The sequence below is a fragment of the Bombus impatiens genome, unplaced genomic scaffold (genome assembly GCF_000188095.3).
Source record: "Bombus impatiens unplaced genomic scaffold, BIMP_2.2 scf_0526, whole genome shotgun sequence".
NCBI lineage: Eukaryota > Metazoa > Arthropoda > Insecta > Hymenoptera > Apidae > Bombus > Bombus impatiens.
The window spans coordinates 774,097-798,219 of record NT_176945.1 but is presented as its reverse complement, the minus strand read 5'-3'; the positions used below and the strand labels follow the sequence as shown (position 1 = coordinate 798,219).

General features: G+C 41.3%; 3 protein-coding genes and 2 long non-coding RNA genes across 6 annotated transcripts in view; 2 read left to right on the top strand and 3 right to left on the bottom strand.

Annotated features, from left to right (window-relative positions):
• LOC100744373 (hapless 2) overlaps window positions 1-5,502 on the top strand; it is a 56,951-nt gene extending 51,449 nt beyond the window's left edge. Inside the window, exons 10-12 of the mRNA XM_033321901.1 lie at window positions 1-121; window positions 492-587; window positions 1,733-5,502. The exon at window positions 1-121 is cut by the window's left edge and continues 1 nt beyond it. Of these exons, the coding sequence (XP_033177792.1) occupies window positions 1-121; window positions 492-587; window positions 1,733-1,962 (447 nt within the window). The 3' untranslated portion in view covers window positions 1,963-5,502. The remainder of the gene's footprint in view (window positions 122-491; window positions 588-1,732) is intronic.
• An 839-nt stretch (window positions 5,503-6,341) lies between these two features.
• LOC100744257 (cysteine-rich protein 1) lies at window positions 6,342-14,861 on the bottom strand. Its single transcript, XM_003491209.3, has 3 exons — window positions 14,705-14,861; window positions 7,171-7,323; window positions 6,342-6,676 (listed from the first exon to the last, which is right to left on the bottom strand). The coding sequence occupies exons 1-3, from the start codon at window positions 14,742-14,744 to the stop codon at window positions 6,633-6,635; spliced, it is 237 nt and encodes a 78-aa protein (XP_003491257.1). The 5' UTR covers window positions 14,745-14,861; the 3' UTR covers window positions 6,342-6,632.
• LOC112213207 lies at window positions 10,750-14,652 on the bottom strand. Its single transcript, XR_002947093.2, has 2 exons — window positions 12,608-14,652; window positions 10,750-12,511 (listed from the first exon to the last, which is right to left on the bottom strand). It is a non-coding gene; the product is annotated as an uncharacterized LOC112213207 (long non-coding RNA).
• A 1,572-nt stretch (window positions 14,862-16,433) lies between the features above and the next one.
• On the top strand, window positions 16,434-21,350 carry LOC100740421 (transient receptor potential channel pyrexia-like). 2 transcript variants are annotated; one of them, XM_012388173.3, is made up of 9 exons: window positions 16,434-16,814; window positions 17,149-17,401; window positions 17,527-17,729; window positions 17,821-18,042; window positions 18,129-18,457; window positions 18,787-19,060; window positions 19,684-19,974; window positions 20,742-21,001; window positions 21,134-21,350. In XM_012388173.3, exons 1-9 carry the CDS (start codon window positions 16,434-16,436, stop codon window positions 21,294-21,296), a joined length of 2,376 nt encoding a protein of 791 aa, XP_012243596.1. In that variant the 3' UTR covers window positions 21,297-21,350. The 2 variants fall into 2 exon arrangements, with proteins under 2 accessions (XP_012243596.1, XP_003491223.1); XM_003491175.4 differs by having other exon boundaries at window positions 21,131-21,350.
• On the bottom strand, window positions 19,399-24,107 carry LOC112213206. The gene is made up of 4 exons (XR_002947091.2): window positions 21,641-24,107; window positions 21,470-21,532; window positions 20,006-20,122; window positions 19,399-19,926 (listed from the first exon to the last, which is right to left on the bottom strand). It is a non-coding gene; the product is annotated as an uncharacterized LOC112213206 (long non-coding RNA).
• Between the last annotated feature and the right edge of the window lie 16 nt (window positions 24,108-24,123).

Sequence of the window (24,123 nt, the reverse complement as noted above, 5' to 3'; positions counted from 1 at the left end):
AACACCCCCGGAGGGGATCCCGGACTGACGGTCTTGCAGCCGCCAGTTTCTCAACCCCAGGTAGCATCTGCGATACCGCCCTACTCAACGATGCTTCCCAGTTTCGGACACTACGCCACCGGTGAGTACCGAACATAAACCACTTTCTCTCATCCTTTGCTCTCGTTTTCGTTATCGACGGTAAAAAAAGAAACAAAAATGTCCGTATCCATGCGGAAGGTAAGTTAGGGTTCGCCCTTATAGCGCCCTGACTTATCGACCTAGCAGTTAAAATTAAACAACTACGCGGATAAATGGCCAATCATTGCCAACGTGTGTTAATTTACTCTTTGGATACTTTCCCCTTTACGAACTAAGCGAGGAAACGCAAATGGAATCGAGAATGTAAATCGCTTATCCTACGACTAGAGTTAAGAATAAAGAATTCTTTTTGTTTGGTCGATAGGGGTTTAAGTTACCGTCTAACGTGATTGCAATCGATATTTGTTTAGGTGGTGGTGACTATGCATACAGTGCAGCATACTCTCAATACTCGAGCGCACCATATAGCGGCTACGGTTATGGAGCAGCGACAAGCGGGTTGCTCAGTAAGTAAACAGTGAGTATGAGTACCGATTAGATTAGGGTCAACGAAATGTCAAAGTACTAACTCATTGACAGGCTATATCGGTGTCGATGAAACGGATTATTCGAATAACTACGCGAATGCCTGCCATACATATTTTGCGTGCATTATGGAAGAAAAACGGTCTGGCACAATCGGATCTAACTTTCTAAAACTGAAGAAACCCACCGTTATTTTATTACGTTCCAAGATATCGCGGATAAGATCAGGCTGCAAAAAGCTCGCGGAATCGTGGACAGGCCGGTTTCAAAGTAGCCACGACTCAATGCTCGCCTTTCATAACGGACGATTGCTGGCACTTCGTAGATCGCGATATATAAGTCTGAGTGAAATGCCTGACTATGCATATTCGGTGCATAAGAATGGTTGGAATAATAAACAATTTTTTATCGGACATGCGATACGTTCCTAGTTCGTTTCTAGTACGTGACGTAACACGTGCGCCGTATTCGACACCGTAGAATCGAAGTTTCGCGTACCTCGACTTTTCCCCTTTCTAGAACGTTATTTCGCAATTTCGTCGCGCTCGTAACTAACCTAAAATGGTTATCCCGTGAAGAATGGAAATTCGCTCGCGCTTCGTGCGAGCTAACAACGTCCAGTTGTATTTTAGGTTCCTATTCTTTGTCCAAAATGAATTAACTCGAAGTTGTTAAACATAACCTCAACTATAATCTTTACCGAGTAAGACTATGGATACAATGAAAGCGTGTTTTGACGAACTATCATTGTGAATATGACAGAGCATTCAAACGTGTATACATATGTATACAGTTTCTACAGAAAGTGTTTACATATTCCATTTTTATAGAACCAAATTTTCGTAGTCATGTGAATGTGCTACTTAATCATACGAAATTGACTAACTAGCGTGCAAATACTGTTCATAGCCATTGTATATTCTTATCGGTATATGTATTTCTCTATATGTATGACTCTAACCACAGTCTCATTTATAATATTCATATTTGCAATTCGAAAAGTGACATGGAGGAAATTAATTTTGGTCAAAGAATAATACGCAAAGTATCATAGCATGCAAAAGTAAAAGCCCTGATGACAGATGGCTCGATGGTATCGGAAAATAAATGACATCTTACTTTGCAGACTCGACGTACTACTACTGTAACGGGGATACGCTGGCGTCTTCCCACACCAATTCGCAGCAGGGCGGCGGATGTAACAACACAGGGCCAGAGAACAGCACGGACGTTGCTAGTCGCTCGCCTTTGGCGGCTACCAGAGCAAGCAGCGGTGCGAGTGCCGCTTCACCGACCGGAAGTGCATGCACCAAGCCGGATCACAATTCCACACCGACGGATCTTTATTTGGCCTGATTAAACGATGGTACAGGAGATCGACTCCAGGCAGAGTGTTTTCCTGGGGTGGGAGGAGCGACCAACGAGTCTAGACGCCATATCACGAGAAACCACGCTGAAATTAAGCAATGATCTCTTTAACTAACTGGTTCAGGAATGAACAACTATGAACCATTATTGTCGAATAAAATCGTTAACACCCGATAACCATGGCGAATTCCCGTTAAAAACAGGAGGAAGTATGGCAAAATGGGCAAACTGTGACCAGATACGCGTTCACGTCAATGCAATATGACATTATTCACGATCGAGTCGCGTGTCACGCTTGAGGATCTCGTATCGATCGATACGAGCGTCGCGAGAGAGATAGAGACTTTTTAAAATTCACTACGAACACAATAGACGATAATCGAAAACATCAGAAACCATCTTGCGTATACAATAAGCTTACAACGTATGACAGCGCTCAATAAAACAAAACGATCAAACATCGAACGCTGTTACGATTCATCGGATCGATGATAATTGTGGCTAAAAATCGTTGTTAGCAAAACCTTCATCATGGAGTTAAAAACTGTAGCTTCGATGCCGATACCACAGATATTATTTACGATTCCCAAGGGACAGCAACGACTCGACGAGTGTCTGGTCCAGCGACACTAAAACACGATGCTGTCTAGTTACGCGGTCGGGATAACAGATTCGCCCGCATGCGTTACCGACAGTATCGGTACTCATGTAGAGTGCGCATAATCGTAGGTAGTTTAATTTAACGATCCTCAGCTAGTATAATTTCTACACAATGCCCGCGATCGGTCGTCCCTCCAAATGTGCCCGTGCATTGCCGACAAAGATATCTAATGCATTGTTAACGATCATCGCGTCACACGAATGCAGTTGGGCACATTTGTTACCGACGGCATTAGAACGTGTACATATATATAAAGTGAAGGAAAAAATTTATATATATATAGATATATATATATATATATTAACCGTGTAAGACAGACAAAGTCACTGCCTGACACGGCACGTTCTTTCTTCTAATAAGCACGACGACCTTCCCCCACCCCCTATCAACAAACGATATAAGTAATATAGTAGATATAACGGATAAGTTTATTGAGATTTTTAAATCAGGAATCGACGTAACGATCATTACTGTTAAGGATATTATATATATTTTTTGTAGAAACCAAAGACCACAGACGGATTGCCGAAAAACAAGAAATGCGTGCGAATCGCGTAGCTAGTGGCTGAGGCAGAGTTTTATGGCGGTTCGAAAGCGACTTGTAAATTGTAAACGAATACGCGAGTTTGCGAGCGACGTACAGGGTCGACGTAAATGTACAAAACAATGAGGGGAATGCAAATCGTGAAATCGGGAAAGCGTGAAAGGCGAAACGAAGTCGTGCAACGTTCCTCGTCATCGCGGTTGATTTTCTCGCCACCACGAGAGTAACGCTTAATAAGAATAGGATGCAAAAGAAAAGGTTACCTCTTGATTGAAACTGCCATCCTTTGTCGATTATAAATCGTCCATAGGCTTTCACGTGCGTGTAACGAATTTCTTTTCGCGGCACGAATCTTTTTCTTTCTAAACTAAACGACGGACACTTCCGTGACGGCCGGTTGATCACAATTATGCCCGCGTTCCGTCCAACGGCTTCACCATTCTCGCGCACCACTACGGAAATCAAGTTGCTTCCGGCATCGCTTCGAGCGGAACGTTTCGAAAAGAGAAGAAAAAGCACAATCACGGAACCGTAATTAACGTCTGACCATCGGACTTTAATGAGAAGTTACGTGCAATGCAATTTCATTATGATTAACGGGCAAAAATGTTAATTCGCAACCTTAATAAGAAAATTTACGCGCGCATTTCCAGCGCATTTCGATCCACGCATACGATATGGGCCGAGCATGCGCAATAAGTTTAGAAGCGCACACGTGATGCGCGCTATAATTCGAATGTTACTTATTTAATACTCTACATTCTCTTCGTTTTAATTCCGGGATTATACAAACAATTTTTATCCGTCTACGAAGATAATTATACGTTGTCCCTTCCATTTCATGGAAATTGGAAGTAGTGCAATCAACATGACAAAATATTTTAATTATTCGCATAAAAATGTTATCCGAATATATAGAGGTGATCGTTAATTAAAATGTAGCGTTTCGCTTGAGAAATCCACCATGAAATTGGTTTCATAGCACAATTCTGTTCGCCTCACAGTTATCTCATAATTGACGAATTAGAATTTCTCGAGTGTATTTCGCACGAACGATACGAATTCGATAACTTCGGAATTTCTTGTTATATTTATTATTTTTTATCAACATTTTTTAAATTCCATTTTATTACGATATATTTATTAACATTTAAGAAACGATTCGTACGGTCTTTCACCTTTTCCATCGTTACTTTTATGTTCGCGTGGTGTCGTTATACGTATACAGTTTATAAAATCGTGACGAAACGATCGAAATGGCAATGTCGATCCCAAGCGTGCTCGCAACCAATTGTCAGATCGTTCATCGATCCGAGCGTCGGACGAACAACTTATTCGATTTATCTCGTTCGACTTGGTCACTTTATTCTGTCGATCGTCCAAACTAAAGGTAAAAAATGACAAATCCACCGTGATTTCAAAAATCGATATTTCTTCTTTCCTTGCTACTTGCGTTTTTTAGGTGTACAGCACGCCTGTGAGTTTATGTTCCGCCGCGTTTGTCATAAGGATGGAGGATCTGTAAATACGATCTCTGATTGCTGAATAATTGCTATTTATAAATTGTCGTATCGTAGCGTTTCGTGTCCTAAAATCGTGTACAGGAAGAACCATGGGTATCGAAATCGGCAAGTCGAAGTGAAGGTGAAAGAGAAATAGAACGAGATGGAAAGAGAGAAGGAGAAAGAAATTGCGATGCCGTTAGTGTTTCGAGGCTGCAACAAATTCGAGTATTACATTGTTTCATAAATTGCGATATGCCTGCCAACAGAGTGAAACAAGCTTTCTTTCGTTTATCCTCGTTTCACGTCTAGCGTTTTAAAGATACTTCCTGTACACAGCACACAATCGCAGGGTCGAAGATCGGCCAGGTGAATTTGATCTGACATTTATTGCGATTTTTATAATTTGTCGGGATTATAATTGATTAATGCGGACTTGACATTGTTAACCTATTATTATTATTGTAACGATGAGATGATTATGAATTTTCTTTTTTATTATTATTATTTTTTATTCTATCTGCTATTATCGCTACTTTTTTCCCCCATTATTCTCATGATTTATTATTATTATTATTATTATTATTATTCTAATTATTATTATTATACTATTATCATCACTATTATTATACGATTATTTAATGCCTTTTACTATTTATTAATTAGTATCGACGACCTATGTGTAATAAGTTTTGCCAAAGAAATCCGTCGAATGAGAGAGAGAGAGAAAGAGGGATAGAGCAATATCGCGGTAACGTTTCAAAAGAGCAGCTTCCATCGAATGGAAGCGTTTTAGAAAACAAAAAAAAAAATGGAAGATGTAGAAAGAGGAAAGCACACGATATGTTAACGTCGAATCGTAAATAGAAGAGGAACAATAAAAAATAAGAGAAAAGAAAACCGTTGCGTCACGAGAAGAATCATTTTCGCGCAGCGTTCAAACGAAGAGGATGTACCCTCAATAGCAAAATACTTGTGAAATCGAGATTTCAGTTTGGATGCTGCGTCCCGGACTTTTTATCCGAATAACAAGCAGTTTTATCTCTTTTCTTTATTATTTTATTTTTTTCCCCTTCATTTCGCTGTCATTTCGTCCCGTGTGATATTCTTGTTCTGTGCGCCGCTCTTGCCGAGTCTCGCTGTTGATACTTGCAAACAAAACTCTGTACATCCTTTTTAAATAAATATGAGGTTTATATGAAATTCGTCTCGTGTTGTCTTCTAGCGAATAAAGAAACTTTTATTAAACGACAATAAGCATATAAAATTTTGTTGCAACTGTTTCTCTGCAATTAAAGGATATTTTTCCTACCTACAGTAATAAAATTAAAAAGCAAAAGCAAAAGCAAAATTCTTCTACAAAATTTCGTTTTATATCATATTATAGTGACTAAGAAGGTTAGTGAAAGAATTTTAGAATATTGAAGAATAGTTCAGATGTTACAATGAATTAAAATAACCCGATCAATTATGCAAAGCATGCACGAAGCACTAGCTGCCACCTACCTTAATTTGACTACTTTCTGAAAGCACCATTATGGGGTAGATATGAACTCTGCATGTCAGACCTGCCTAGCTACTCGTCGATATAACAGGTAACGGATCATCGAAAGGTGATACAGATATCTTCCTTACCCATTATGAAAAACGTAGATACAAGTTTCATTACATTGGATTTTAAACTGGCATTGTTAAAGTTTTATTTCACTTTATAACTACGTATGTAGTAAACAGATATACATTATGCAATATACAACCTTATAAAAAATTAATTATCTTAAGTATACCATACTTTGCAACCACGCATTTCGTAATCGTTACGAAAATATTGTACATAATTCACGCTTAGGCAATCTAAGTGTTCATTATCCATTAAATATAATTACTACGGTACAGGTAACGCGATTAGATTAACATTATGTATTACATCGTCATGAAGTCCTCGGGTTTTTCACTTTTTGTAAATGTAACTCTCGGCGCCGCCTCGACCGAAACCTGCAATGCGCAAGAATAAATGTTTCAGCAGAGTCCATCAAGATTGCAGCAAGTAAAAGAAAGGAACAATAAAAATCCTTTAATTTCATTGAATTATCTTAAACAGATTCACGTATAATTCTCTATGAGTACTAAGAAATACCATTTGAAATTAAGATCACCATCATCCATCGAGTTTTAAATCATCGAAATGCAAATTGTACCAAGAGCTGCGACGTTAAACAAATTGTGTTAACGCGATTCTAAGAAATCGATACAGAACAGTCAAGGTATAAAAAAATAGAAGGAAATTAAAAAATTACTTTTTAATGACCATTATGGAAACCATGAATTTTAGAACATCCATCGACGTTCACGTATAAATCGAATCTACCAAAAGAGAATAGAATTCACAAAATTCAAAGCAGAATGAGTCCAACAAATAAATCGAATAAGACTTCCAGTAGTTCTGAGTAAACACAAATTCTTCCATCGAATGTTCACTCGTCACTCACCTCCAGGACCAAACAGAGCAGAATAACACGGATGATTACAGTAAGGTTTGCCTTCGTGTTCCGAATGACTACCAGGTGTCAAAGTTTTATTACACTTTTCGCATCGTAAGCAGGAACCATGCCAGTCCTTTCCCAACGAGGTTTTCCTTTCAGCTGTAACAAACAGAAAAATCGCGTTCGTATAAGCTTCGTTTAATTTGATATTCACGTTTCGTGCCGTATAAGTCGATTGTCCGCTTTCGATGTCACCGATCCACGAATGATTCACCGGGTGAAATGAAAACGGGGAAATAATTACGTTCGATCAGGTCTATTCGCTTGGCCTCAATCCACTTTGCTAAAGCCATGTACGGCTGCGTTCCCGATAAAGAAGCCTGAACGAAGTTTTATCAACCCCTTGACTGACAATAAGTAAACCGGTGCAAACGGTGGTGATTGTCGGCAAACGCGTGGCATTGCATAATAATAAGCGGCGGAATTGGATAACGATTGTCGCACCACGTGTCGCGGAATTGCCGCTTACCACCGATCCATCGTTGCGTAATGCAAAATCTCAAACATTTACGATATTCGTATTATACGTGGAACGTTTGAAATTATTTCGTATGTCAACGTTTTTAGTTTCGAAGCATTTCAAAGGAATTCTTATTTCTAAATTTAAAAGATTGGACATTGGAAAAATTCTTAACACGCGAGAATTTCTAAGATAAGATAGTTCCACAACTTGCAAAATTTCAAATTATCAAACAGGTACGTTGTGAAGTAATTTCAATGTTGTGAAAGATTTGTATAAGAGTGGCAGTGTGTCGAATGGCTTGTGGAAAAATTTCAAAGTTTCGAGCGATTATCAAAGCAACCTGAAGGTTGCCACATAATTTTTAGCGTACAGTAAAGTTTCTGTTATCAAAGCACGTATTCTTTAAACGTCCTATTATTATATCATTGTATGAAAGTGGCATAGACTGAGAAACAAAAACATTCTATAAACCTACGAATCAAACGAAACCGAGAAATATTCAAAGTATTTCTGAATGCGAAGGAAACCTTCGAGAAACCTTCAAAATCCTCATTATCAACCATTCACTCAGAAGCGAAAGCGTCGAGTAACTTCACGAGCGCGTCATCTAGAAGAGGCACGATCGATCCAAACGTACAATAAGCTGCACGCTCCGTTTGGAATCCGCTAACGCGCTTTCCCTCGACGATCGGAACACAGAATTATCCCCAGGCGGGACCCGAGTCGTCGCGAGCTTCGCCGCCGACTGCTCCATTAGCAATTTCGTAATTATAAAATTGAATGGCTAATTCCCGGCGGAGACGTTCGGTGAACGCGTTCCATTCAGCGAAGGCGCGAACTCGAGGCGTCCTGTGCGCCTTCGCCATGATAAAGCGCGACAGCCACGCCGCTTTACAAAATATCCGCGCTGCATTGTCGCGCGACGAATTCCCACGTGCGAGCGAGTACGCGCGAATTATACGCCTTTCCGGGATTTCTCTTGGAGTGCAAGGGGCGACGTCGCGCGACTAATGGCTAAAGGTGATGTCGACGACGCAAACAAGGAGCCAGCGACACGGCCGAGCGCTTTTGTCGCGCGTCATCGCGCAGAAACGCGGCTGATTAATCGAAAAGAGCGTCGATCCCACGAGCCGAGAGAAAGAAGAGGAGGAAATACGTTTATTATCGGGGGCCGACAGGATTGAGAAAGACTTCGAGTAGCACGATTTTCTTTCCGAAATGTGCAGCTTTCAACGATCGCGTCGATCATGCGTACGGTTGCGTGGCGACCCAGTATCCAGACGAACACGAGCGAACGTAACAAGGATGAAGCTGACTGGTAGCATCAACAATACCTTGTAACGACGAAGTATCGCGTTAGCCGAACCTCTCGAAACACGGATAAAGAAAGCAGCGTGCATTTTCTATCAGGCTGGTGTGGTTCTTGCGTTTGTTTGACGCTCGTACGCGGTTCGGATCTCGGTTGACAAAAGGCCGCGAAATCAGAGGAGCGAGTGTAGCCTTTTTTTCCTTGGGTGCACCGCGCTGCGTCATACCATTACGACATATCAAACCTCGCGGGGAAGACAAAAAAGCCACGGACCGGTGGCGGCCCGGTGGTTGGCATTCAAACGTTCCTCCGCGTCTAAGGAGGAGCACAAAGGACGGTGGTGCCAGCGAGGGGAATTGGAAAATGACGAGGAGCGGAGAGACACGGGAACGGGTCTAAAGGGGTCGACGTCGGGAACCAACGTAGGCAAACGTCGGGAACCAACGTAGGCAAACGGGGCGGGAGGGTTCGTAAAGAGGGTGCGAGGGGGGTAGGACAGGCCGCGATGTAGACGAGGAGAGAGAGAGAGAGAGAGAGAGGGGGGCGGAAGAGGCGAAAGAGCGAGAGAAAAGGGGGAAGGTTGCGTTGGAGGAGAAGGACGAGGAGCGAGTAGGAGCGAGGAGGAGCGAGAAAGACGGAGGAACGGGCAGCTTGCTCGCAGAATGGTACACGGATGAAGGAAAGAGAGGCTGTGGAGCAAGAAGGGTACGCATAAAGGGCCATTAGTTAATTAACTCCTAATTATCTGGCGGCGGAGAAGCGAGTGCATAATCGTCAAGCATTGCTGGTGTGCAGTGGCAGCGCGAAAAGGCAGACAGCGCTGTGCACGGATCGTTGCGCCCGGGCGCCAAACAATCGGCGGCTGCTGATTGCATAGGCTTGGAACATCATCCCCCGCTGTCTTTCCCTGCTTTTCTCTTTTCTTCTTTCTCTTTATTTCCTCGGTAGACCATTCTCCACCTCTTGCACCCCACCCAGACCGCCCACCCACCCCACACCTATCCTCTTTCCCACTACCACGTTTCTTGCTGCGTCTTTCAAACTGCCGATCCGCCGCCTCCATCATCTCCGCCCTCGCCCAACTCGCCAGGAAAGGCCGTGAAAAACTTCTCGTCGTAGTAACTCTACCTCCCCCACCGTGACATCATAAACGGGAGGGTTGAAGGGAGGAGGGAAAAGGAAGCAGCTATTCCCTTCTTTTCGTTCTTTCTCTTCTCCCTTTCGCCCGTATCCTCCTCTCTCCTCTCGGCGTCGTTCTTCACCACCACGATCCGGCTATTCTTCTCCAAACCTGTTTCCTCCTCTGTTCTTCTTATTATTACTCGATACTGCTTCCCGAAGCCTGTCCCGTTGTCGCTCTCCTCGCCGCTGGACACTTTATTGTCGTTGCTCTCGATGCAACGTGACTCGGTTTCCTCGTCCGCTTCTCCTATCCACGGTTTTCAAGCTCGCTCGTCGCGAACGCGCGTTCACCCGGGCCACGAAATTTTTGTTCGGCTGCCTGGCTTGTTACCGTCTACGAATCTCCCTTTAAGACATCCTTCCGTGTACGAAATGAATTAACGAAGAACTTTTGCGCGGAAGCCGTTCGTGTCCATCGCTTTCTAAATCTAAAAGAACTGTTTCTTATCGTTCTTTGTGTATTTTTGCTTTTGACATCAAATTCAAAGCGTATGAAGAGACGAGTAATTAAAGAAAACTTTACAGGGTTATTATGACAGTTGAAACGAATGAAAAGCTAAAGACAGTAGAATTGTACTTCTCTGGATATATTCTTAATTACATTCAAAGATTCGTAGGTAGCGGAATCTTATTCCTATTTTTACCGTCTTAATATTGTTACTATTGTATTTTGCGTATTTTTACGTAGCGTGTGAGAGCCGTAGGCACTTTAAAATATCGAATAAAGATATCTCAGGGACAAGGAGGCTTTGAAACCCTAAAACTTTCACAGTGACGGCATTCATTGCTGATTCATTAAGCATCAGTTACCAAAAAGGATGCTTATTGTATAACATTTCGTAGAACCCCGATGTCCAGCGTTTCTACCTTTCCTAATAACCAACGGCTCATAAAATCCGGCGAAACTCCAGGAAATCTTTGTTCGTCGAATAGTCAGCAATTCCCTGAAAATCAGTCATGTGTCGACGTAAAAGGGTGAACCACGATTCGTTAAGAAGATTCATTAAATATTCGTAAAAAGAAAAACGACAGAGGATAACACGAGTCGTTTGTCAAATGCCACGAGATCGTTCGAATGTAGTTTTATTTGAAGGCGGATCTTGGTTTTTCAAAGGATCTCTGTTGCGACCGGGCTCGAAAAAAGCTTCTACCTTTTGCGGGTGCACGTTGCCCGTAGAATGCTCGCTCGAAACAAAGAAAATGCGAGTAGAAAGCTGCGAGTGGCTTCACCGCGAGTTCGCTTTCTGCGCTTGCCGCCTACGCGGATCAAGAGGAAGAAGGCCGAAACTTCAAAAGTTACTTTGCTCGAGAATGTAACACGCTGCAGCGTGTCAGCGATTAATTGAATACAAAGATCAACGGTTCAAAGGTCCACATCCTTTTCCCATGGTTAATTGTAAGTTTAAAATAAAATGCGATTTTAAACTTAAAAAGCGTAAGGCGTTTGGAACAGGTTTAAAGTACGAGCACTCTTTGGCGAGCTCGTTATGTAAGGTTGAGGTTAAGAATTTAATCATTGATTTATTGGAAGTTGCTTGGTGTTTGTAAAATCGTAGATGTACATATTCGTATTTAGCAATAATTTATGGAGCGGTCGAGGTCGACTCGTTGCGAAGATATCGCGATGGATATCGAGCGGGGAACGTAAATCTTGCATTTCTCGGGTCAATAGCTAGCTAGTGATGGACGTTCTATTTGCTAAAATAATTAGCACGTTACCAATTGCTTGGATAGATATGCAATCCTTTATATCTTTCTCACGAACCAACATCGATCGTCGTAACGCGAACGATCGTTGGCGAAACTTCTTAAAAATCTTTTCCTACGATTGAACACACCACGAAATCCATACGATACTCGGAAAATCCTCATCCTCGTCCTCCAAGACACAGCCATAATGTCGAAATTCGCCCTTTAAATCCCTCGACAGCGATACACTCGCATAAATTCACAGTTAATCAAGAGCCGAGAACCAAGAAGTTGTCAAAATTCCAAGCTGAGTGGCTCGTTCGCTGAAGCAGCTACTAATTAAAGAGAAGCGTAATCTCTCGACGAGTCCACTAAACGGTGTTTCTCGCGCAAATCCTAGCAGCCGGTCGTGGGCCTGCGGTGACAAGCTAAAAACGTGTTCGCGAGTCTTCGATTTGGAGGCCAATGACCCTCTCTCTTTCTCTTTCTCTGAACCCCTTTGAAACTATCATCCTCTTCCTCCCGCGATACACGGAAAAAGAGTGTCGTCCCTCTAATTCGCCCGTTGCCACGGCATCCATTCCTCGTACGCCTACTTGGCCCGATCTGAAAGCCCATATACGTAGCCGTCGGCAGCGGCTCTCCTGTATTCAAAAAAATCCGCTTTCAGCGCTAATAGTGCTTTAACGGGGCCGTCTAAAAGGCCGCTCGAAAGAGGAAGCGTGCAATTAAAAGCCTACCTCTCTGAATACGATGGCTCTGGGCGAGCGCGCGAGCTGGCGCGAGCAACATCGGCCGCCCGAAGGGAACGAAAGCGAGCTATCGTTCTGCAGCCACCACGGTGCAACGTTTATCTAAGCGTCCAAGGGGAAGCGCGAGCCTGCCGATTGGACGACGATAAGGTTATCGCGACGAGGTTCGCTGAACGCGAGGACCCCTCGCGAAAAACGACCGCGATAAGCGGAATCGAGCGCCTCAAGGTCGAACGCCACTGTCGTCGTGGGTGTTCATTTGTCGTCGTATGTTTGAATTGGTTTGTTTTGAGTCCGACAATAGTGGAAATGTGGGTGAATTATCGTGGAAAATTTGAAGAAGATTCTACTGTGGCTTTGAGGCTAATCGCGTGGACTTTAGAACGTTAAACGTAGCGATGGTAATTTCGATAGCTGGAATTTGTCGACTAACGGGAACGTGTGTACGAGTTGGTTCGAGAGACAGAATTTTGAAAATGTTCGACAATCGTGACGAATGGCTATCGAAAAATTATCGAACGCGTGGTATAAGTCGATGGTTAATAGAAAATTATAAGCTGATCTTAGAGTTGGAATTTAGATAATGGCAACGAATAGTAGAGCGATGGTGGAAAGAATTGTCGAACATTCCAGAATAAAAATGAGCATTGCTTGTACGTATATTATACTACCAAAGTGAATTCCAACAAAACGTTTTGCGCGATATTCGCGACAGAAGATTACCTCGACGACAGTGACAACAGCGTGCGTTAGTATCGTAATAATTCTGTAGATAATACTAATGAATGAGGCATTATCATAAATATCGAGGACAACTCATAACTTCAGGTTCTTCCAATGATAGCCATTACGATGAAAATATATGTATGTTCTTGATAACCGATCATTATCATATTATCGTGGATCAAAGTACATATGTTCCAAATTATATAAATCAGTATTTAGCAACGATCTCATATAGATCAATATACACCAACTTTCTCTCTCTCTCTCTCTCTCTCTCTCTCTCTGTCTCTCTCTATTAGTCTTTTAAGACTCAAAATGATTCAAAGGATCGTACGATGTATTACGTTTGAAAACCTGCTATGCACATCGACGACACGACTGACGACACACAGGCGAACGTATGATATTCGCATTTCATTGCATAAAATTTTCTTCCTAGTAACTCGTATTACTCGAAATTCCCATTGCGTATTTACTCGTACACAACGGAACGAGGTTGACATAATATTTGTCAAGGTGAATCGCGAGGACGTACAATGATATCATTCCTGTCGTCATTTCACGCACACTATTGCGTGGATAGCGTAGCACTCGTGACGCGAATTTCCTGCAGCAGGATGTACGCAATCGTACATAGGCGAGCAATTTCGTAGACACTGTGAGTGTAGAATGGGATATATTATAGCCGGATTATGCGTCAACGATTTGCGCGAATTGGGCAACGTTTATAATTATCGATTAGACAATCCGTTTCTTACGAAGCTGTCGTTGTGACATCGTATGCGGAAAAAAGATGTAAATTATTTTGAATACTAAGCAGATTGCGAGTATATTTATGAATATTGCGGTTTTACACACTGAAACTTAATTCTATTCGAAATCCGATACACAGACACTTGTAATTTTCTTTTAGTAATCGTCAGACTTTCTATATAGATAGCGATATGAATATTCAATTCAAGCAATAATTGCAACAAATTGAACAGTTCCTCTGTATATACGATGGCGGAGAAGAGATAACAAAGGATAAGCAGTACGAGAAACAACATAACTTGATCATTAAGTAAATATAATACAGTAAGTATACAAGGTGTCTACTGCAGAAGCTATTGATACTTAAGCACGTAAATAGCAATTTTAAACCTCTTTCCGCCCCTCGCTGTATAGAATACCGCGAAAGTTTGGGGTCTGATGAATCCACAACGTAGAAAGTGTTCACCACAAAATTTAGCGTATAAAATATCTGTATCTTGGAATGTTTCGCAAAATTTACAATAGGATTACGTTCGACAAAAGCGAGAATCTGCTGAGAAATACTTTTCGATGAATATTACGCTGGAAGAAGAAGCAAGCACTCACCGAAATAGACTGGCTTGTCGCACTTCGGACAGTTGGGCATGATGGAACGGTCTGGTTCTTGTTGGAACAACTACGGAAGCGTCGAACAGGCTCCACTCAGCAGCGTGGTCAAGCGCGTACTGGGCCCGCGCGTTCTGCAAGGTAACGCGATTCTCTCTAGTTGATTGAGCGTACGAACGTGTGTTAACGTCGGTCGTACATGTGTGTGCGCGTGCGAGAAACCCGTGTTAAGGTCGCCTCGGTTCGACTTCGAAACTGGTATCCCGTCTATGCACGTGTGTGTGTATGTATCCATACACGCACACACGCGCACGTTCACGCACACACATGCGTGTCTCTACATGAATGTACACGGAGTGTGCGTGCACCTGAACTTGCGGCGGCAGTAGAGTGTCATCGACGCGATTGTGTGCGTGTACCAGGTAAGTGCGCTCGTAACCGCTAACGGTCGCTTTACTCGAGAGGTTCGACTTCTTCGACCGATGAATCGCTCTTCTGACCGACCGATCCCGTTATCCATTGTTGACAGATTCGTTATCGAAAACGCATAGCCAAGTACAGGGCTGTTCATGAGTATTCAGAGATGGTCGGAGTCGATCGGTATACTAGCGTGTATACGTAAATAACGGGGCGGATAGAAACAATAGGAATGCAATCGAACGAGATTGTTGAGGATGGAGCGGATGTATGTACGCAGAGGCTCGAGAAGAGGAATTGGGCTAAGGCCGTGGATAGCGTGGTCGATGAAATAAGAAGAGAGAGGAGTAAGTTGACGAAAGAGCGAGTTCGAGCTTGGTGAAAGATATTAACGTGCATTGAAACAGGTTTGAACGAAGTAAACAATCTTTACTCTTTTAAAGCATCGAATCCTCGTTACGAGTCATTCCGTACTTATACCTTTTAGAGATTTTCTTTGTTAATCGATATTTGTCGATATCACGATCCTCTAATTTCGGTTACATTGTATTCGTAGAGGGATAGAATTATTCGAGATATTTCATTTCCAAAATTCAGCAACGTGACTCGCACTAAGCCAATATGTCGTCACTGATCGTTATAACATATAATAGAAATCATTATTTCGAACAATTTCGTAAAGAAGACGTATAACGCTAAAATTTGATTGTACTTGTACATTCAGCATTTCATTAATTCATAACTTACGTACTTGATACGTATAAGAATTAATTACATCGTCATTTGTCGCGTTCTTTATAGGTTTTATAAACAATAGAGCTTTACAAATTCTAAGAAACTATTCCGAATTCAAGCGTTTAAAATGAAGGTAGATACAAATACCGATTGTTTTACAGAAAAAATACTGATCGAACACATTTCTAGAGAAATTCGTATCACTCAATTTTCGAAAAATCGTACCAAAAAATAAGACACGATGTATACATTTTGATACCTGCCGATACCCAAATAGTAGACACACGAGGATCTTGGCTGCTCACTTCCTCGAGCCAATATCTGCGGTGTGTCGAGAACGTAAATAAAACTGGACTACTTCTGAGTGGTTGTTATCGTCAGTTAATAACGGGACAACATATTTTTAAGCAGGCGATAAAAACACATGGGGTACGTAGATTTTATAACTGACCACATCCTCTGATTAATGCAATATATATCTATCTGCACCACTGTTAATTCGACGTTAGTGAAAAGCAAACACGCGAAATTGAAACATAGGTCATAGAACAGGGTGTATAAAAGATTGTCAACCGAAATGAATTCGTACAATGACGATCAATTAAAATTGATCACCTCTATCGAAAACGACGATATAGGAACGGCAATAGAGATCTGCACCACGAGATTCGATAAAAAATTCTTACAGCCTGTTGGAGTACTGCGCGTGACTATCGTTCAGTTGGCTGCTTGGCAAGGGAATATTGAATTATTGCAACTGTTGTATGAAAATGGAGCTGATATCAATGCCACGGACAAAATTGGCAGATGTGCGCTTTTTCACGCGGCGCATCATGGAAACTGCGAAGTGGTGAATTGGTTGTTGGAACATGGAGCTTCCACGGAAAATAGAGTCGGGGTTGATTCTTGTTACAAGAATACTCGTTCTCCTTCGAACCTGTGTTTTATTGGTCAAAACGTGAGTACCGTGAATTAAATAAAATTTCATTACTGTGCTACTCATTAGCAATTTTAAAGCTTTTTCGATACATTTATCGGTAGACTGCAATGTTTATGAAATATTTTAAGAGTTTAAAAAATGTACAACATGTACAACTGTACAACAAATGTAAACAGAAATATTTAAATATCCAAAATATAATACTTGTAGTATTATAGTATCTAATGAGTGAAGCAAACCTTCGCGTAGGTTCTGTTTCTTTACTTATGTTCGTGAAAATATACATTTTTATAAATGTTTCTAGCTTATTTATCATCTTCCAAATGAAAGTACTAATCGATTGGAATTTTAGTTACCTACACCAGAGTGTTGGGGAAGGACACCCATGCACCAAGCTGTGAAGAACAATCACGCTGCGGTAGTCAAGATCCTGGTGGAAGCTGGTGCTGATGTGAACGCGGAAGACGAACGAGGAATCACACCATTGCTTCTAGCAGGGACCGCAATCGTAAAAGAAGATTTCAACGAAATTTCCAAATTTAATGACATCGTCGAGATCCTCGTAGCAGCGAAAGCTTCGACCAACGTCATCGATCCTAATACAGGTATTATATAGAGGTCGTCAATTATGAAAATTATTAAGCTGATTCAATTTCATTTATCACGTACCGTGTACTGGTCTCTTCTGTGTTGTGTTTGATCCTAATTAGTCCTTTCTATAAACTTACAGGTACTACCGTATTGCATACTGCGACCTCACTAGGAAGTTGTTCGGCGACGAAAAGGTTACTGAACGGTGGTGCGTGGCCTCTTTATCAATGCAAAGGCACAGGAAGTACTCCTCTTCATCTCGCTGCCAGCACGGGTAACCCAGAGGCGCTTTCGATCCTTCTAGAGAGCATACCTTCTTGTGATATCGACATTCGAGATAACGTGAGTCTTTACCATATTTAACCTTCTATGTATCTGCTAAATTTAACATAATAATCACTTAATTGTGCCATTTCCTTTCTTTGATATCCAGATCAATCGAACACCATTGCATAGAGCAGCTTACCAAGGTCACCACGAGTGCGTTCGAATACTAATCGATCACGGTGGCAATTTAGGCGCAGAAACGAACACGGGAATTACTGTCATCGATGCCATATTTGCTCACATACCAACACCAGTCTTATTTCTAAACGATATTCTGTCTTCCCGCGTTAAAATGAGTTCCGTTGAAAGTTCCGTGGAAAATTCCCAGGTAATAGAAACAGCGTGATTTACTCGTTCTAAAGATGTCGTTCCTCCCTTTTACTGTTTTCTGTATTTTATTGTTTTCTGTTCAAGATCACCATTGACTTCAACGTGCTAGCGCCAAAAGGAGAGCTGCAAATGGGAGTAGTTACGTCCCTTATTGCAGCAGCCTCGAACGTGGAACAATTGACGATACTACAACATCCGCTGGTGGAAACGTTCCTCTGGTTGAAGTGGTCCAAGTTGAGAGTATTCTTCTTTAGTCTCGTCTTCGTCCACGCCCTGCTGGTCTTTTCCCTGTCTGGTTATTCCATAACGATATTGCAATACGAGACTGATTGCGGCCTGTTGCGGAGGATTCTCTCTTCCTGTTCTTGTGTCCTCTTCCTTCACAATGTCGTTCAAGTGCTGATGGTACCTAGGTTCGTCTAGAATCAAAATAAAATTAAGTTTGTCCCTTCGTCATTTCTCTTAGAATTTTAACGTAGGTAAATTTCCTATAAACATCAGATACGTACCTACATCCTTGTTCGTAAGTATCGAGAACCAACAACAGTTAATATCATTAGGTAATCGTCAAACCTGTAAAACTTATCATTTCATTCGAAACGTAGATTCACAAGGTACCAGTACAATTTGATATAATAAAAATAATTTTCACCTTGTCCATCTTGTATATCTGTCGCGTCTTTTCATCAGCATCTTCACTTTATTTATTCTTACAATTACTCCGAAAATCTATATATTTTAGATATTATCTGAGACAGTACGAAACGTGGCTATCGTTCACCTGCGCGGCGATATCTCTGACGATTTCAATGGGTAACGCTTATAGAAGCGAGATTACGGCTTCATCAGGGGAAAAGGAATTACACGATGCTCGACAGCCCCTTCAATGGATGTTGCATTCCATCAGCCTGGCAATCCTGCTTGCCTGGATGCAAATGATGCTGTTAATCGGCCGCCTTCCAATGTGCGGATATTACGCGCTCATGTTCTCCACGGTGCTGAAGAATATTCTGAAGGTCAGTAGTAGACGTAATCAACCAACGTGCGTTTGATTCCCGGTGCGCCGTGTAATAATCGCCTGTTCCTCGCCCTATTCGCTCGTCAGGATCGATCTTGGAGAAAGGAAAAAGTAACGAGGAATCCCCCGTTGAAGGAAGAACTCCCAATTTTCCTCGTTAAAGCGCGTCGAGTCGCGGTTAAACGGGCGCGAATAAAAAGCAGCTACGTCCGACACCGCAAGAACACCGTTTTTCACCGAAGAGAGTCGTTTCAACAGGAGCAACGTTAACCCTGATTTAATGTGCCAGGGGAGGCTTTTTTTCTTGTATCTTTTTCCTTTGCTTCCTCTTTCTCCTTTTCTTTTTTCTTTTTTTTTTTTAATTCCGTCTGTATGGCGAAAGATCCTGCATTTAGCCGAAACGAAAGGTACAAGAGAGCGACGAGGCTCTTCCCTTCGGCGAATATCGTTAGAAATGAAAAGCCAAAGGGGGAAGAAGGAAGAAGCAAGGTTCTAAATGTCTGGTCGGTGATATGGCTCCCATCAGGACCCACTTGCCTACCCCTACTTCGCACAGCCCTACCACCCTCTCTACTTCGCGATTATAACAACGTGCATCTGGGGCTTTTTATTTCCTTTCAGGTTCTCCTAGCGTTCGTCTGCCTGATTGTCGGATTCGCGTTCAGCTTCGCCGTTTTGTTCCACGGGAACGACCAGTTTCGCAATTCCTGGAGGGCCGTCGTGAAGACCGTGGTAATGATGATGGGTGAGTACGAGTACGGGGCTCTGTTCTCGGACGAGAAGAATGGGAGTTCCTTCCTACCAGCCACGAGCAGGGTCGTGTTCCTCGCTTTCGTCATGCTCGCTAGTATCGTCCTGATGAACCTGATGATCGGCCTCGCGGTCAATGACATCCAAGGCCTCGAGAAAGAGGTACGGTCCGTCGATACTCTTACTCACCTACCTTAGATATTCATTACGTAAACGTTTCCTTGGTATTGCGGAATGCTGGACGAATAATTCCATAGTAATATCGGAAATAGCAACGAATCACTAGTACATTGACGATCGATGATTACATCTGAAAATCAAATGGGACAAATATAATAAGCTTACTTTCGTTGATTTTCTAATTTTTACGCTTCTTGACAAACTAAAGGGAAGTACTTCGATATATCGTCGTTGAAATAGAAAATAACCTGTCAGGTTCAAAGATACGTGTCTTTTGAAAATAAATCGTATATTCACTGAGTATTTCTTAAATAGAATATATATAGTACCATCAATGTTATGAGTAAATTGCGGATGTTTATATAGTTGCAAGAATACGTAGAAGATGCAATTCAGAGTATATGTTATAGTATCTAGTAAATAAAATAAACTATTCAGTCTCGATTCCTTTAGTAATGCTCAAAGAGGTATGAATTTACATAAACGTCTCATACCTTTGAACTAATTTGGAAAGTGATAGAATCGTACATTTAATTCCAAAGTCCCTTAAAAAGACAGTTCTACTAATATATTAGTGGCAGACAGGGCATTAAATTTTAAACTGTGCTACCAAGGGAGGAAAATATAGGTCATCATGATCTTTCCCTGTAGTCTTCGTTTCTAATTGAATATCCAATTTAATTAGAAGTTAATTAAATTAATTAAAGTGTGCGACTACCCGTATAAGAATGAATATTGCGTGAATTCAGGGACACATTCGCCAATTGCTGAAGCAGGCCGAGTTTGTGGCTCATTTAGAAAGACTAGTGCTGACATCACATCGAATCTTTCGCCGCAATTGGCTACATCCTCGGTTAGCCAGGCTGCTAGACTCGAGGCGAGGCATTCCCACAAAAATTACGTTCTGTTATCACGAACGTTATTTCCATGAATCATCCCTCGGCGTGCCAGCGAGGCTGAGGGAGGCGTTGTTTCTGCTCGCCTTGGGAAACTCGCGCGACACCGAAAGGTGAGCAACTTGTCGTGCGACGAACGAGTAAAAGTTCGCTCGATCACCATCATTTTACGCTTTAATTAATAATTTCATCCATAACGACCCAAAGTTGCGGCTGGCTTAAAGAAAACGCTGTTTTCCCAGCAGGCGTGAAAATAACAACGGGGACGATAACGTGGAATTAAAAGCGCTGTTGGAGGAAGTGTTGTTGCAATTAAGGGTACCTTATTATCCGTCTGCCATGAGAAAGTTTTCAGTACCTTATAATGCACGAACTCAAACGGGACAGAGGAAGATTGCTAACCAGTGAAGAAATATATATGTATACCTTTTTCTTATGTTTTTATTAAAATATCGATGAACTCTATGATATATATATATATATTTATTTATTACGTATCCTATGGAAATATCTTTAATTTATGATGATTTTGCTTAATTGCAAAAAAATATTTAGAAGATGAATATTACGTGAAAACTTACCCAGATTTAATCAAATAATAGGTAGAAGTATGGCGTATAACCTCTATTGGAACTTTGAAATCACTAGAAAAAAAGAGAGGTATTAATTACGTTTCTACTTATCTCTAAATATGTAACACTCAGTGAGAGGTTTTGTTATTTTTTATCTTTATCTGACTGTTATTCGTATACCTTTAATTATTGAAAGTGATAGCAGCCGGATTAAGATATTGCAAAAATCTATGTGTGATAATTACAATAATTGTGCTGTGTTGAAAAATAACAAAAAAAAAGTACCTCGTCGGTGGATTGAGTTGTATCAGTTTAGCTCTGAATTACAGATACGCATTGCTAAAGGTCGGTATAGTAGAGGAATAGTGTTATCGACGTAACCTAGCGAAGATTTCATTAGATATTGATCTGAGCATAGATGTCTCTGCGATACTATTTTAGATTTTCAAAGTTGTAACGTACGAAAGTGTCATGGCACGTTGATCGTTTCTTAGCAGGATCATCGAATGTTGTAAGTTGTAGGTAAGCATGTTTATTAAATTTATACCTTAAAATATGTAACATATTTCAAATAGCAGCCTTTTAGTTATTGTATAATTCAAGATGTTTTGTTATCTATTCAATCTTTATCGTATTTGCTTAAATTTTCGTGCTATCCTCAATAATTCTCAAGTTACTACAGTCACGAATAATTTTACGAACAACAAACGCAATTTATGCAATTACATTTTACAAATAATTACATTTATGATAGCATGCAGATTCCTCATTATATTTCAATTGAAACGAAAATTAAATAGGATTTTAATGAATGTATGTTTGATACCATACCTGTCACCCTCATCAGTAATCCAACGTATATGGTAATGCGATAAATTTATCGTCGTATATATTTTTCAAATACAATTCATTATTTCGACGAGAATATTAATAAATTGCTTTCAAAACGTTACAGATCACGCCGACAGATATGTAGTACTTACAACATTGTCAACCAACCAATCAAATACTTGTACGATCGCTGTGCTACCAAAATTGGCGGGAAATGCAGGAAACAATGGCTTTCAAAGAAAGGTTGTAATTTCTTCGTATCGAGGAATATTCTGGATATTCGAAATTTAGTAAGTCTTCTTTCCTTCCCCTTTTCTTCAATGTCGCTTTTTTCCATTTTTCTACCTTTTTCCTCTAAATTAGTTTATAACTTTCCAAGAATGTATGGCACGGAACGTGATTCATGCGATATACCTGAAAGTACCGAAGAGTTTCGTGCAGGCAAGATAATTGCAATTTATCGATAAGATTTATGTAGCCGGCAGAAAATTTACAAAAACGTTAATCCAGGCACACGTGAACGCGAGTCGTGTTGGTTGTCCCAGGAATAATTAACGCGAAGGTTTCTTAACAAAGGTACGTGCAGTGATTCTGACATTTGAGGTTATTAATACGGGTATAATGTTTGCGTGCAAATAATGAAGTACGATCGAACGAACGCGTTATTTCAACGGAATATAATGTGTTGTATTGTTCGTACAGGTGATTAAACCGAGGACACGTCATTCAATCTGTCTGAAATTTATCTCGCTTATTTCGATATAAGGCGAATGCCAGCGGATCGTACGCAAACGATCACACGCACTCATGTGACTCGTTCTCTTTGTCATTCCTAGAGATGATACGAAAATCAGCTTTGTTAGCGGCTAATAAGGGGACCCGTGTATTCGTTCAGATTTTAATTAAATACGGAAATCGGATAGGACAGTGGCCAGCGCATACATTACCATAAATTGTCGTTCACCCGCGGCTGTAAAGAAATCAAACGTGCACCTGCCTTAACGGTTGTAACAGAACTGGACGTATTTCGCGACTGCTTTGACGCCACACTTTTATTTTCACGAAAAACGACATTACGCGTGGAATCGTTTCTTGAAATTCCACGCTCGCCTCGAAAGAGAAAGAAAGGAGAAAGAGGCGTCACCGAACAGAATAAAAAGATTACTTTAACAGGACGCATAATTTATAGGGTTGACTTTGAAACGCGCAACCGGGATCGGAGAAAAATTCACAAACGAGTTTCCCCGACCGGAGGAAAGATTTCGAATAACGTAGGAGAATTTGCACCTCGCGTAAAGTCATTCACCATCGACAGTATCGGAAACTCGCTTATATTCGTCTTCAATTATAATAAATTACGGTTTTCAAAATTGGTAGTACTGGCTCATGCGGCATATCAATGTGCGTTTCTTTTTCTTCCAGATTAATTAAGCAACAAGAAATTCTTCGTAGATACGATCGGAATTCGTGTTTACATAGTCGATAATAAAACCTTAATAATTAAATAGAAGAGGAAACCAACGGATCGTATGTCCATTAAAAAACAACGGCAAACTACCCGTCGGTGAAAAGAGGTGGCATAGTACGAATAGGAGAAAAAAGCTCGACGACAAATCGGACGGCCGTAAGTGGAACTTAATAGAAGGTAAACGTTTTGCTTATTGTTTGTTAGAATATAAGTCTTTGCGTGTGGTAGGTGGGGAGATAGGAGGATCGTAGCTGGTCCTCTCGCACGACGAAAACGGCACGCAGGAGTTACAGTAGCGGTGGTGGCGGTGGTGGCACTGGCGGTGGGAGCAGCAGCAGCAGCGGTGGTGGTGGCGGCGGCAGCA

Bases quoted from the DNA above. Each gene is read 5' to 3' on its own strand.
- LOC100744257 (XM_003491209.3), bottom strand. From the start codon at position 14,744: ATGCCCAACTGTCCGAAGTGCGACAAGCCAGTCTATTTCG. The intron at 7,324-14,704 runs GTGAGTGCTTGC...TGTTTGTTACAG, and splicing joins CGACAAGCCAGTCTATTTCG to CTGAAAGGAAAACCTCGTTG. The intron at 6,677-7,170 runs GTGAGTGACGAG...TGCGCATTGCAG, and splicing joins TGCTCTGTTTGGTCCTGGAG to GTTTCGGTCGAGGCGGCGCC.
- LOC100740421 (XM_003491175.4), top strand. From the start codon at position 16,434: ATGAATTCGTACAATGACGATCAATTAAAATTGATCACCTCTATCGAA. The intron at 17,402-17,526 runs GTATTATATAGA...ATAAACTTACAG, and splicing joins CGTCATCGATCCTAATACAG to GTACTACCGTATTGCATACT. The intron at 17,730-17,820 runs GTGAGTCTTTAC...TTTGATATCCAG, and splicing joins ATATCGACATTCGAGATAAC to ATCAATCGAACACCATTGCA.